The sequence below is a fragment of the Schistocerca cancellata genome, chromosome 1 (genome assembly GCF_023864275.1).
Source record: "Schistocerca cancellata isolate TAMUIC-IGC-003103 chromosome 1, iqSchCanc2.1, whole genome shotgun sequence".
NCBI classification, from domain to species: Eukaryota; Metazoa; Arthropoda; class Insecta; order Orthoptera; family Acrididae; genus Schistocerca; species Schistocerca cancellata.
This window is the reverse complement of record NC_064626.1, coordinates 1,147,626,295-1,147,641,269: the sequence shown is the minus strand read 5'-3', so window position 1 is coordinate 1,147,641,269 and position 14,975 is coordinate 1,147,626,295. Positions and strand designations below refer to the sequence as shown.

General features: G+C 41.1%; 1 protein-coding gene across 2 annotated transcripts in view; it reads right to left on the bottom strand.

Annotated features, from left to right (window-relative positions):
* The window catches only part of LOC126092978 (chromatin assembly factor 1 subunit B), a 54,337-nt gene that overhangs the window by 27,484 nt on the left and 11,878 nt on the right, over window positions 1-14,975 (bottom strand). For both annotated transcript variants that reach the window (XM_049908689.1, XM_049908690.1), the window contains exons 4-5: window positions 12,977-13,189; window positions 5,481-5,577 (exon numbers count right to left, since the gene is read on the bottom strand). In XM_049908689.1, coding sequence (XP_049764646.1) covers window positions 5,481-5,577; window positions 12,977-13,189 — 310 coding nt within the window. The remainder of the gene's footprint in view (window positions 1-5,480; window positions 5,578-12,976; window positions 13,190-14,975) is intronic.

The window sequence follows — 14,975 nt, the reverse complement described above, 5'->3', positions numbered from 1 at the left end:
AGGAAAGAAGGGATGGCAGAGGCAGTAGGCACAGGAGGCAGATTCCAGGGTCCCCTGACCTAGCATGTAACAGGAGATCCCCGCAACCCCGAAGGTAATTTAAAATGTTACTTCTCTCTTTGATAGTGAGGAGTTTATTAGAGGATGCGGTAGCTCACCAGATGATCCATCACTCAGTGAGCAGAGGCCTTAGTTGCACCTGTAAATCTGTACCAACAAGGATGGTTTGAACAGTTCTTTGAATCACCACGAGAGGTCAGCACTTGCGCAATGAGTTGTTGATGTGATATTCATTGGACTGTTGCCTGTAAACACATGCCACGTCAGTGCTCTCGGAAGAGAGTTGTGGCAGTGACATGGCTCTGTTGTTGCTCCCGCGTAGTGATTTGCGAAGATGGGAGGGTGGGAGGGGGGGGGGGGGGTAACGAGATTCAAGCAGTATTATGTACTTTGTAAAGAAAGGCATGAAAGCAAAGCACATTCATGCCAATTTCCAGAATACACTGGGGACTCTGCTCCTTCATATTCATCTGTTGCCAAGTGGACAAATGAATTTAAATTTGGTCGGGGACCACCGATTGAGAATGTGTGAAATTGCTCAAGCTTGCCAGATGTCATCTAAAATGGTATATCACTTTTAACTGAAGAATCCAAAATGAAATATTTATCTCCAAGATGATTTGTGACCACAGATGAAACTTGGGTGACAGACAAAACAACAATCAAAGCTGTGGAAACATCATGATTCTCCACCACCAAAGAAAGCAAAGACAATTTCTTCAGCGGGAAAGGTCATGGCATCAATGTTCTGGTTTTGTTTTGCTTTAGGGTGCAAAAAACACCTGGGGTCATACGCACCCAAGTCAAAACTATAGAACACGAAGACAGAGAGAAGTTAAAAAACAACTGTGTGTCAGTCCCAATTGACATAATAGAAGACAGCTAAAGACAGGTACTTGGAAAAACGGCTAAAAATGACACCATACAGAAACAGAGATCCGAAACTAAAAATTAAATGGCCTTCGCCACACTGCTTTGGCAGATAAAAAGTAAAATGCCATCGACAGCCCGCACGTCATTTGCTAAAGTGGCCGATAACTCAGATGGTAAACCCAAGTAGGAACCTAAGTAGTTAAAAAAAAATGGGCAATCCCTCAAGAAGTGGCAGACAGTTAAAACTTGGGTGCAATGTGTACAAAGTGGTGGGGTAGCGCCACTTATCAAATGACAATGGCTAAAAAGGCAGTGGCCAATATGCTGCCTTCTTAAAATGACCTCCTCCTGGTGGGAGGACAGTGAGGAGGTCGTTCAAGCCACTGGGTGAGGCTTAATAAGCCGGTGTTTATTCCTGTGAAGCAAGGACCATTGACGATGCAAAGGGACGCCACCTCCTGACAGACGGCAGCACAGAGATCATCAAAGGGAATATAGGAACTTGCGTGCTGAGGTACGAGGACTGCAGCCTTGGCAGCAGCCTCGTTTCCTGGCAGACCGACATAACCAGGAACACACAGAAACATCACACTGGCTCCATCAAGAGTGAGCAAGTGACAGTTTTCCTGGACTCGCTGCACTAAGGAATGGGTGGTGTACAACGCACGTAGACTTAAGGGCACTAAGTCAGTCTGAGCAGAGGACAGAATTGAAAAGGCCGTGTCGCCGGATGTGCTTTGTGAACTGATACCGAGTGAATAGCTCGGTTGTAAATACTGAGCAGTGTGCCGGAAGCCCATATTGAAAGACACGGGTGCCAATGACGAAGGCACAACCGATCCCACGGTCTGTCCAAGAGCCATCAGTGTATACAATGGTACTACGCGAAGTTCCATGCAAAGGTTGTGAAACTGAAGGGGATAGACCCGAGGCTGAACTAGTGTCCTCAGGGCGCGAATGAAGGCCAAGGTTAACATGGGCCGCTTCACGAAGTCAAGGAAAGGTGCACATAGTGTGAAGTTAAGCTGCCGTAGCTGGTGCCAAAAGTGGACTCCAGGAGGTAACAGAAGAGGAACGTGCCCCATAGTGGCGATCAAAAGGATCGTCAAAGAAGGAGGCATAGGCTAGGTGGCCACGATGGCAGACAAACGGCAAGCATACCTGCTGAGAAGAAAGTCACGGAGGTAGTTCAGTAGCTTCAGCATACAGACTCTCAACTGGGCTAATGTAAAAGGTGCCTGTGGCCAAATGGATGCCACGTTGGTGGATAGTGTTGAGATGGCATAAGATGAATCGACGTGCAGACGCAAAAAACAAAGCACTCATAGTCAGGTTTTTAACGGACAAAGAACTGGTACAAACAGAGGAGGGTGGTTCGATTGGCATCCCGGAAGTACCACTGAGGATACGTAGGACACTGAGGAACCTCGTACAGCAGGTTGCCAGCTAAGACACATGGGAGGAGCATGAGCCCCAGGAATTTTGTAGTTTCAATGAATGGAAGGGCAACAGAACCAAGGTGTAAAGATTGTGGGAGAAACCAATTGCATCCCCAGAAATTCATACAGACGGTTTCGTCAGTGGAAAAACCAATTGCATCCTGTCACTGTCACTGCTGCAGGAGTAAAGACGAGCAGAACATCGCTGAAGATGCTGCTCAGTGAGACAGGTCTGTGGAGAACTACAATAGATGGCAAAATCGCCAACAAAATGGGAACCAGATATGCCCGATGGGAGACAGGCCATTACAGGATTTAGAGCGATAGCAAAGAGGACGACGCTCAGGAAGTAACCCTGAGGCACACTGAGTAAACTATCTTGACTGATGGTCACTCAGTGATGCTATACAAGCAGTAGGCTTTTACCAGAAATACTGACTCTTAGACAATGTGTCTAATACTGTATTTTAAATACGACAGTATGCCATCTTAGGTACTGTATAACATTAAACACTTGATAATGGCACTTTGAAGCCAAAATCATGTTCGTGTAAAAGTAACATTGCAAATAAAAAACAGTCTAACGGTGGTACTGACTTTAAAGAAATTTAGATTTATCGTTTAACCTAAATTTCACAATTTCTTTTAGTTGTCCACATAATTTTGCAACTGGATTTGATCTTCTGATGACATTACTAGACAATAAATGACATTGTCAACTGCAAACAAGAAAAAATAAAAGCTGCTCATATTGTCTGCTAAACCATTTATATGAATTCGGAACTGCAAAGTCCCTGTAACACTTCCTTGGGGGAAAACCACATACACTTTTGTTTCACTCTATGACTTTCCCTCAATTACTATGAATTGTGACCATTCTGACAGGAAATCAAGAATTTAGTCTCACACAATTTGATTGGAAGTTGCTTGTGAGGAACAGTGTCAAAAGCCTTTGGGAAATCTACAAATACAGAATCAATGAGAGATCTCCTGTCAACAGCACTCATTACTTCGTGCGAATAAAGAGCTAGTTGTACTTCACAAGAATAATAGGTTCTGAACCTGTACTGACTGAGTCAATAGATTGTTATATTCAAGGTAATTCATAATGTTCGAACATCGTACATGTTCTAAAATCCTACTGTAAACCGACATTAGTAATATTGGTCTGCAATTCAGTGGACTACTCCAATTTCCTTTATTATGTATTGGTGTAACATGTACTACTTTGCAGTCTTTTGGTATGGATATTTTGTCAAGCAAGCGGTTGTATCCAATTGCCAATTATGGGATTGTGATAGCAGCATACTCTGAAAGGAATCTAACTGGTGTGCAATCTGGAATGGAAGACTTGTGTTTATTAAGTAATTTAAGCTGCTTCGCTACAATGAGGATATCTACTTCTATGTTATTTATATTGACATCTGTTCTTGATTTGAATTCTGGAATGTTTACTTTGACTTCTTTAGTGAAATCCACCTCCATAGCTAAGTGGTATGTAGGGAACCTAGCTTCAATTCCCAGTACAGCCAGGTTTTTCTCCTTGGTGAGAGGACTGGTATGGAGCGCACTTGAGCCTTATGAGGCCAACTGAGAAGTTAATTGACTGATTAGTAGCAGTTCCAAGGTCAAGAAATCTGACAATGAGTGGAAGAGCAGTGTGCAGACCATAGGCCCATCCATATTACATCCGATGATGCCATTCGCAGAGGATGCCACAGTGGTCAGTCGGGCCCGACTGGCTAGTATAGGGCCAAAATACAGAACTTTACCTTTTTTTTTACTTCTTTGGTGAGGAATTTATAAAAAAAACGTGTTTAGTATCTCTGCTTTAGTAACATTGTCATTCATAACATTCCCATTGGTATTGCAAAGTGAATACTGATAGTATCCTGGTACTAGAGTTCTTTACATGCAACCATAATCTCCCTGGATTTTCTGACAGATTTTTGTTGTGGAAGCTATAAACACATCTCACACTACATTAAGACTTCTGAAAAGTATTACCAAACAGGGAGATTTCACTTTATTTTAAATTTAGCATATTTTTTCATTGCTTCTGCCACATTGTTCTGAGCCATTTTGTATACTATCAGAGAAGAATTCCACCTCTTATTAATTTATTTGGTATAAGTCTCTTAATTCCCAATTCCCATCAATATTATTTCTCTAAATTTAAGCCACATCTAGTCTACACTTATACACTTTGGAAGGAGGAAAGACTGTCTCTTAGAAGTACGGCAAGCGAATTTTTTTTTTTAAGTACATATACTTCGCATTTGTTTTTGGTGGATTTGGATGTTACATTATTCAGGTTCACTACAACAAACTTGTAGTCACTAAATCATGTACCCATCATGACGCTCCCTGTTTGCTCATATTATCTGTTGCTAAGAGGTAAGTATTTTTTCACAGTCATTTACACTTCAAGTGGGCTCATGAACTAAGTGCTCAATAATTTTCAGAGAAAACATTTAGTATAATTTTGGGTGATTTTTATGCCTACTACCACCTTTAAACGCACATTTTCGCCAACATATCGAAGGCAGATTGAAGTCACTGTATGAGCAGGGTACCTAGTTGAAATGATATTTAAGCTTCCTTTGAATCTTTCAGCAACTGTGTCATTTGGGTCAGGGAGTCGATAAAAGGAACCAATTATTAATTTATTCTGGTTGTCAAGTATAAATTCTTCTCACAATAATTCACAGGAACTATCTCCTTCAATCTTACTGCAAGATAAATTACTAACAGCTAAAAACACACCACCAGGAACTGTAAAAGTGGTAACAGATTTTAGAATTATGTGCCAAGTTTTATCAGACAAAGAGGCAGTTTAGAGTAAGGTATACAGGAATAACAAACTTGGCATATAAGGGAGTACCAGAAGAGATAAGTTATGAGAAGGAATGAAGATTACAATATGTAAACCAGATTACTGGGCAAGTTGAGTGAAGAAGTTCTAGAGGATGATGACAAACCATGATGCCTAGTGTAATAACCCTTTCCTCCCTTCCCTTTGCCGTCTTAATTACTAATACTCAGACTGTATCTCATTAACACATTTAAGAGTAAAAGGTTAGGATATATTAATTTACTATTCCTTACCTGTCACTGCACATTGTTGCAACGAATTTATTTTTTGGATCCCAAGATACTCCTTGAACAAATCCAGTGTGTTCTTTCAGTAACTTCAGTGATTTACCTGCAATAACGCAAATAATTGCCATGTGAAGATACTGCGAATAAAATGCATATTATTGTGTTCTGGTGTTAAAAAAATAAATTAACTAAAATTATTTGAAATGTTTTTATTTTTTTGACAAGTTCTTACTGATCTATTAAAACAAGATTACAATCCGTTATATTACGTTCTGGCATAAGCCCTCAGATCCTCTGGGGAGGGGTAATTGTAGACCACATTGAAAGGAGCCCCTGAATGCACAGATAAGTGTGAACCACCCTTGTGGATTATTAAAAGGATAACAACTTGCAATGTGCGAGGTCTCTTACAGACAGGAAAGCTTGCTACTGTAAAGACAGAAATGGATCTTCGTGTTTTAGACATACCTGGACTCAACATGACACACTGGTTAGGATGTGGTCACTTTGTGTCACATGCAAAGAATGAAGTACATTTTTATCAAAGTGAGGATGTGAATAGAAATTAACATCACTATAGCGATTCTTAACAGCCTTGGTAATGCCGTCATTTGATGTGAGCACATTTGTGATAAAATAATCTCCATTAAAATGAATGCTTCTCATTGGAACATCATTCATGTTTAAACTCCCACTGCAGCTTCACTGGACAGAGAAATATATGAATTTAAAGAGCTGCTAGAGCATACATCAGAAAGACATCTAAAAAGGAAATGTTAGTCATTCAGGGTGATTTCAGTGTGAAGATAGGAGACACTGTCGACAATGGATACATGAGACATGTGGTTGGACCTTATGAGTTGGGCATAAGAAACAAAAGTACAGAGCAGTTACTGGAATTTTGTGTGAACAACTTCTCTGTCTGTAATATCCCATACCAACATTATCTAAGGGTAAGGTTAGAAATAAGACTGATTTCATTTTGGTAAGACAATGTCATTGTACTTCGGTCTTGGATAGCAGGTCTTATTCTAGTGCAGACTGTTGCAGTGGGCAAAGTATGCTATCCATAACAATGCGATAAAAGTGAAATTGATGGAGAATGAGAGAGTAAGACAAAGAAGATTAGGGTTTAATGATCTGTCAATACAAATTTCCTTAAAGGCGGAGCACAAGCTCCGACTGTTTCAAGGATGGTAGGGAAATAGCTGTGTGCATCCGAAACAACCATCCCAGCTTTTGTCCGTTTTGGGAAATCACGGAAAATCTAAATGAGGATGTTCGGACACACATTTGAACAGTCATCTTCAGGAAAACAAGTCCAATGTGCAAACCATTTGCTCAACTCAATCTGTGAGAATAAGACAGGTTTGAATTACAAATAAAAATACTATCAAAGAGTATGGAGAAAGAGTAAGACCCACACTCCAGAAAATAATAGTGGTAGGAGCAATCCACCAAAAATGTAACAAAATGAAGAAATGAATCAGTTCATACTGACTGAAGATAGGTACACACTAAAGAAACTTAGCATACAAACTGGCTAAGATGAAGAAGCATGTGAAGTACTTTGCCACAAAATACACTGCTACTGCCCCGCTGACAAGATAGCACCTCACCAGTTTTTATAACCAGTATTTGTGATGAAACAGACCAGCATCAGAAGTTTCATCAAATGCATATCTTCAAGAAGATAAACAGAATTACCCTAGAGTTCAAACCACACATGTGGGTGACAGGATATGTAAATGGCTATCTTGCTTGTGACGAGAAAGCAGCAACAGGCAGGTAGAAAAACACTGTGAAACCCTCTACACCAAAGGAAATATAGCTTCGACAAAGAGAAAATTTGCATGGAATCAACCAAGGAACCTGATATTCTATTTGGTGAAATTCAGGATGTCCCAAGCAATTTAAAAATATAGTGCCCCACTTAATACATTGTGGAAAACTGGTGAATTGCCTAAAGACTGGACTACATCTGCTCAAATTCCTTTTCAATGAAAAGGAGTCGGTTCAGGACTGCTCCAGTTACTGAACTATAGATTAATATCTTATGTTAGCAAAATCCTGTACTTTATGAGTCAACACCTAAACAAATTCCTCGAATCTTTGTTTTCTGCAAAACATGCAGATTTTGGACAGGTAAAGATACTCAGGGGTAATCATCAATTTGAGGCAGATTATCAAAAAATATCTTCAGTTGTGTTCATTTGTTTCCCATATTATAAAGGCCTTTGACTGGGTCACGAGGGACAAGTTGGGGCAAGTGGGGTTCCTAAACACCTAATATCACTACTGAAAGCTCTTTGCAACAGTGGTACTGCAACCATAATGATGGATGGTGAATACTGAGAGTTTTTCAATGTGACAAACTAAGTTGGACAAAATGGTGCACTTTCACCTCAGATCTACAACATCTACACAAAGTACATCGTCATGGACACTCTGGATGGTTGCAATGGTGGAATTTCAATGTATGGCCGAAAAATCAACAATTTACACTTTGCTGATGATGCTACCCTCACTGAAAGTAGCAAGAAAGAGCTTATTGATCTGTCCTCCAGATTGAAGACTTACTTTAAATTTCAGTCTAAAGATAAATGTAAAGATGAAGCTACGGGTTATAAATCAACTAAGTTTAGATCAAATCCAATTTATAGCTTGCTTAAAGATCTGGAGGCAGTGAATGAGTTTGTATAACTACGATAGGTTATTAATGACACACGAAAGCATGATAAATAAACAAAATGAATAACTGACTTTGGCCAACCCGTAACTGTTGAATTCATTAAGATCTGGCAGAAATGGACAATATCCAAAACAACAAAGTTGCATTCGGTGAAATCAGTGATGTTCCCTGAGTTCTTTTACAGTCGAGAGACCTTTATCATGAAAGCTAGTGATGAGAGCTGAATTGATGCCTTGGAGATGCGGTGTTGGTGAAAGATACTATGCATCCAAGGACAGAGAAATATGAAACAATGCTTCCATTATAGAGGAACTTAGCACTGCAAGAAATTTATCCTCTGTTTGTCAGTCAAAGATACTTCCAGTTCCTTGGACGCATTTTGAGAAGAGAATACTTTGGAAAATACTATCTTGAAAGGTAAAATCAGAGGCAGAAGACCACAAGGGAGAGCAGCAAGTAGATGACCGAATCAAGCGAACGTGATTAGTGGCCTACCTCTTCATGTTATATTAAAAGGAGCTCAACACCACTGTCGATGGAGACGTTTAATTGCAGAATCAGTTACTGAAAATGAGGTCATGACACTTGGCAATGAGAAAAATACTAATGATGATCCTATTGAAGAAAAGGTGTGTGTACGCACCAGCATCCGTTTGAACTTCCTGCTTCAAAGGAAGAGTTTCAAAGCCTAATCAAACATTTTTTATGTTCTTTTCTGCCAATTACCACTTGATCTGTAATGCAAATGGTGGCCAGTGCTCCCTATCATTGTACAATTAATGTTTTTTTTCAATAATAATTATAATAAAACAGACATCCATTTGTGGGGCACATATCAGCCTCACACACTTGTTCTCATCTACCTCCTGAGCTCTCCTTTGAATGTCCAAGAATTTCTTTCACCTTGACAACACAAACTTTTCCTCTATATCTCTTGCTTGCTATGAATCTTTGTAAATATTCTCCTAAGAATCTTTCAGTCTCCAGTACAGCATGAATCGTCTCCTAGCAAATAAAAGCTATGGCCAGGAATGGGACTGAAACCTTGCCTTTTGCAGGCAATGCTTCTATGGACTGAGCTATTCACGCACGGCTCGCGACCTGCCCTCACAACTTGACTTCCACCAGTACCTCCTTGCTACCTTCCAAAATGGCACACCTCACTTGACCAACACGAAGCCCTGGTCTGGCACATAGCTTTAATCTGCCAGGAAATTCCAGTCTCAGGATCTTACTCAAATTGAGCAAGTTTTGCTTTACTACAGCTTTAACACAACCCACCATCAGAAACCAGCAGTAGAGTACACTTAACTGCCTTCAAGTACATGGCTTGTTCCTGGTAATGACTAGCCACTTTTCGGGCCACAGTTTTCAATGTCATACAATTCTCGTTAGTTCCGCAGATGGAGATACTGAAAGAATGTGTGATGAGATAAAAGAAATTATTCAGGGGTCATCCATGTCAATTCAATTCAGTAAAGTAACATTTTCAACCTGACCATCTCAGATTTCTTCAAATTTGGTGCATTCAGTGACCCAGATAAGAGATGGAAAAATACCAATTTGCAGGTGTGAAGAAAGTTAGATGTTTGTAAAGTTTGGAATTAGTGCGAAATTTACATGTGTCTGTCACAACATAAATGACTGTAATTCTGGTTCTAATTCAGTTACAGCAATGAAAATGGTACCATTGGAAAGCTAATGCATAGACCTTTATATTAATATGCCACATCACAAGTTTCTGAGAATTTTCATACTGAAGGTCATTGACCTTCACTATCTCAATAATAATAATAATAATAATAATAATAATAATAATGGTGTGTGACGAGCACCTCCCAGCGGGTAGACCGCTCGCCTGGTGCAAGTCTTTCCATTTGACGCCATTTCGGCGACTTGCGCGTCGATGGGGATGAAATGATGATGATTAGGACAACACAACACCCAGTCCCTGAGTGGAGAAAATCTCCGCCCCAGCTGGGAATCGAACCCGGGCCCGTAGGATTGACAGTCTGTGACAATTATAGTCGCTACGGTTCCTGTAATATCCCTTACAGCCGTGGAGTGAGGGGTCTGCATTGCCAGGAACCAGGTTTCCTGGAGGCCAAAGCAGAAAGCAGGTGTAAAGCTTATTCCACTGGAGGATGATGTCACCATGAGACTGTGAAGGCATGGAACATTCAATGAGGCAGTTTACACCTCATGGTCACCTGCTGCCACCGACTTATTGCCAGAGCAGTCTACATCCATTGTGTGAGGGTCCGGCGAGACCTAGGTCTTCAGCGGATGCCAGAATCTCCACCTCATCCGCCGAGCTTGTAGGTAGCAGTCATGCGGGTGCTACCGCAATTCAATTCCCTTGGTCTTGGGGATCTTCTTCTTGGATTTCTCTCGCTGCTCCTTGGGATTCCCTGACTGGGAGGACTTCACTGATTCAATCTCCAGGACTGAGGATGAGTGTGAAGCCCTAGGACTAGCTGCTTTTGGGCTCTTCAGCCACTGGCAGGCGTTATCTTTCCCACTAGCAGAAACCTGGGAATGGAGTGACGGAAGGGACCTCTTACTAGTGAGAGGAGCCGAAGAAGACTTACAAATCCCACAAGTGAAACTGATTGTAGTTATTCTGAATTCTTATTTTTCTCCATAACTACTTGAGAGAGTTGGGACTGCCGCAAATTCATCAGAGAAAAGTTTTGGCACCACACAAAGAGTTATTTGCTCTGTTTTGCGAGATCTGTCTTATAACTCATTAACAGATTTCTTTCTGGATTTTTCAGAAGTCAAGTCATTCTGAGTTCACTGTACAATTTCCACTAAGTGTTGCTTAAAGAAAACTAATATATTTTTAACAGTGGACTTACTTCTTATTTTTTTTCTGACTCATTACTCTTTGCATCTAAGACATTTTCATAACAGGAGACTACTGACAATTGGTTTATTCCAGCACAGATTTAATACTATGAGGGTAATCCCAAAAGTAAGGTCTCCTATTTTTTTTATTTATAAGTACATAGACCTGTTTAGTTCTGCAATGGTTTACATCAGTTTACAGCTTGAACATTTAGCTATTTTTCGACATAATCACCATTTCTGTCGATGCCTTTTTGTCGATGCTATGGCCGTTTTTGTATGCCCATGTCATACCAGCTTGCCATAATGCTGTTTAGAAAGTTATGAACCTCTTTTTTCACCTCGTTGTTGGAGCCGATGGTACTGTGAGACTCTGAAAAAACTCAAGTGGGCAGTTCAGAAACGGAGAAGAGGAATGTTGAGCAAGGGCGTACACATTCTCCATGACAACGCTCGGCCACGGCCCCACAACGCTCGGCCACGGCCCCACAACGCTCGGCCACGGCCCCACAACGCTCGGCCACGGCCCCACAACGCTCGGCCACGGCCCCACAACGCTCGGCAAACTGCCACTCTCCTGCAACAGTTTCAGTGGAACATAATCACTCACGCACCCTATAGTCCTGACTTGGCACCCAGTGCCTATTACCTGTTCCCTAGGTTAAAGGAACATTTGGCCAGAAAACGATTCAGCTCCGACAACGAGGTGAAAGAAGAGGTTCATAACTTTCTGAACAGCGTGGTGTCGAGCTGGTATGGCATGGGCATACAAAAACTGCCACAGCGTCTACAAAAATGCATCGACAGAAATGGTGATATGTCGAAAAATAGTTAAATTTTCAAGTTGTAAACTGATGTAAACCAATGCAGAAATAAACTGGTCTATGTACTTATAAAAATAATAGGAGACCTTACTTTTGGTATTACCCTCATACTTTAGTGTGGCAGGTGCATATCTGTGTGGTAAGTAAAGAAACAATCCAGAGTTCTCATTGCATCGAGGAATTCCTATTCACAACAACTCAATGATCAAAAGGTGGAAGTAAAGAAATGCTGGGCACTTTCTTCCTGCTGCAACAGATTTCAATAATTTGTAATGTGATCTTGGTTTTGACCGCACAGTTTCGAAGAATTGTATACTGGGGGACAAAGCATACATAGAAAAATAGCAACTGATTTATATAATTTCATTTATGTGCATCAAATGGAAGCAGATTCTTTAATACCATTACCAGGATCATACATCTTGCAAGACAATAGTGTTTGGCAGAGAACAGTTGTGTATTTTTCCTTCTATCAATGTCAAGCTGTGAGATCAAAGTCTGCAGCTGTCAATTTTATTAAAAACATTTCTTAAATGGAGTGTGAGTATAACATCTAACTATGAATACCGTTTTGCCTCATGGATTTGCATTTGGAAGACAAGCGGAACAGACTGCAGACTTGTGTCACCTATACCTACTGCTTTCTAGACAATCTATAGTGCATGATAGTGTGAGTTACTGCGATCTGCTAGGTCATTTATATATAAAGTGAACAGTGATGGTCCTGTAACACCACCTTGGGGTACACCTCTAGCTAGTTTTACACTTAAGGATTTCTCTCCATTAAGATCGACAAGCTGTGTTCTGTTCCCTATGAACTCTTCAATCAAATCACAATGTTGGTCCAATATTCCAAACATACTTTTTTTTATTATGCTACAATGCAGAATAGTATTTAAGCTCTTCCAGAAGTAAATGAATATGGCATCAATTTGGGTGACCATAATTACTGCCTTTCAAGTCTCTTCGACAAACAGAGGTAATTCTATTTAACACAATTTTTGTTTTCATAATCCATGTAGATTACTGCAGAGGAGATTTCCGCTATCCAGAGAGGTCATATGTGAGATGTACAGGTTAAAAAATACATCACATAAATCTACGTAGTATCGCATGCAATGGCATGCAACTAATACCTTTTTGTACATCCCAAATAATTGCTGAATTATCCACTGATCCTGAAATTAGTGAGGCTGAATCCATCGACCAACTGAGATCGTATATATCTTCAAGGTGGCCTCTCAGTGTTTTTAAAGATATCCATTGCTCTCTGTTGCCTTCGTTTTCACTGGAAGGGAGCTCTGGTGCATCCTGATCAGTCTTCTGCTTCCAGATTATAATTACTGCCTCTGAAGTGGAAAAGGAAATAATTAAACATTTCTGCAAATCAATCTGAGAAACTTAAAAAAAAAATGTATAAATTTTCTAGCCCTAAGTCACACATTAGCAATACATATTTTTGGAATTCCTGACAAATACAAAAAATAGGAAGAGTAACATGGAGGACCATTTACCACACACACACACACACACACACACACACACACACACACACACACACTTATTTACTTACTTTTGTGGTGATACTGATTGTATAGGGACAGGGGTGGAGCAGGAGGAGGAAGTGACCGGTAGTAGCTAAGAGTGTGGAAGATATGTGAGGATTCGGGGAAAAGGGGACGACAGGGGGGGGGAGGGGGGGGGGACTGGTTAAGGAAGTATGAGCAGGCAGGAGAAGGAAAGACCAATAATCACAGAATCAGTGGCAAAAAGTAGACCAGTTCAATTAACAACCATACAGCATTGTGAGTAAGGCATGAAGGATGGTTGGGGGTGGCATAGTGAAAAGTAGCCATAGTTTGAAAATGGCCATTCATGCAGGTAAACAGTATGTCAGCTGTCAGACCCATGTGGTAACTATTGATAGTGGTTTGACTATTGAGAGTCTGTCCAAACTGCTGTGAAGCTCAGTGTTATCATTTTTGACTCAGTCTGTTTTCTCTCACCACTGTAATCATTAGTGAATTATGACTTTAATCAATGTATCGTAATAAATACATTTTGTTACATGTAGTGGTTGTGTATCATTACATGTAGTGGTTGTGTATCATTATATTTACCAAATACAGAGCCTTGTTCCCACATTGGTGACTATTCTCTCTCTCTCTCTCTCTCTTCCCCCCCTCCCCCAAAATATGTGTTGTGCATTACTAGTTTTGCGCCAAGACCTGTAAACAATTGATCGCTTACCATGCAGTGACTGACTACATGTTCCCAGCCCTACACTGAACTTTGACTCAAGTGCAAACTCTGCCCTCGTTATACTTCCCAGATCGTGTGCGCATGTACATTCACTTCATAATGGAGCTCCAGCACCTGACCTCTGCCTGGCCGACGATGCCATGGTGGGAATCACATGTACTCATGGCACTATGTCCTGAACTACACGTATTTCCAGGCTCATTCGGCCTATACGGAACATGTGCCACATGAATCTGAAGCACGAAGCCACATCAGCTTGCCCCACCGCCGCCTCCGTCTTCACTGCCTCAGCAGCCTGCGACTTTTGTTTATCCGCAAGCAATGTAATGTTCCATGTGCTTGTCTGAATCGTTTCCTGCAAACTTTCCAAAACACGGCCCAGCGACCATAGTTACACCATCTGTGCCGGTCAGGTTACCTTTCGCGCCAGCTGCACCACGTGTCGTGTGGCCAATGCCCGTCTGTCCTCCTCTCACACAGACCTCTGGTGATGCAACGCATCTTCTGCCTACATCATCTGCTCTTCTGCACAACAATCCAGCCACCAATGGTGTCCCTCCTCAACTACCTACTTTTTCACCATCTAGGTCATGCCCTACCCTGTTCTATTGCAGCACATTCCTGCAGGCAGATTCCCCAAAGTTCCACAACATGGTTGCCTTGGTGGGCAACCTTTATGACATGGAATAATAAACACTAACACTAGTTTCACATGTCTTATCAGCCATCTCCACAATCATGCAGACCTTATCGGTGAATCGCTTCTCAACCTGACAACAAAATGTAAATACGTCTCCATGAAGTCTCATAATTGAGCGCCTGTCGCGCCCCTGTTGGAGGCGACATCACATCATCCACGAGGTCTAACTTCAA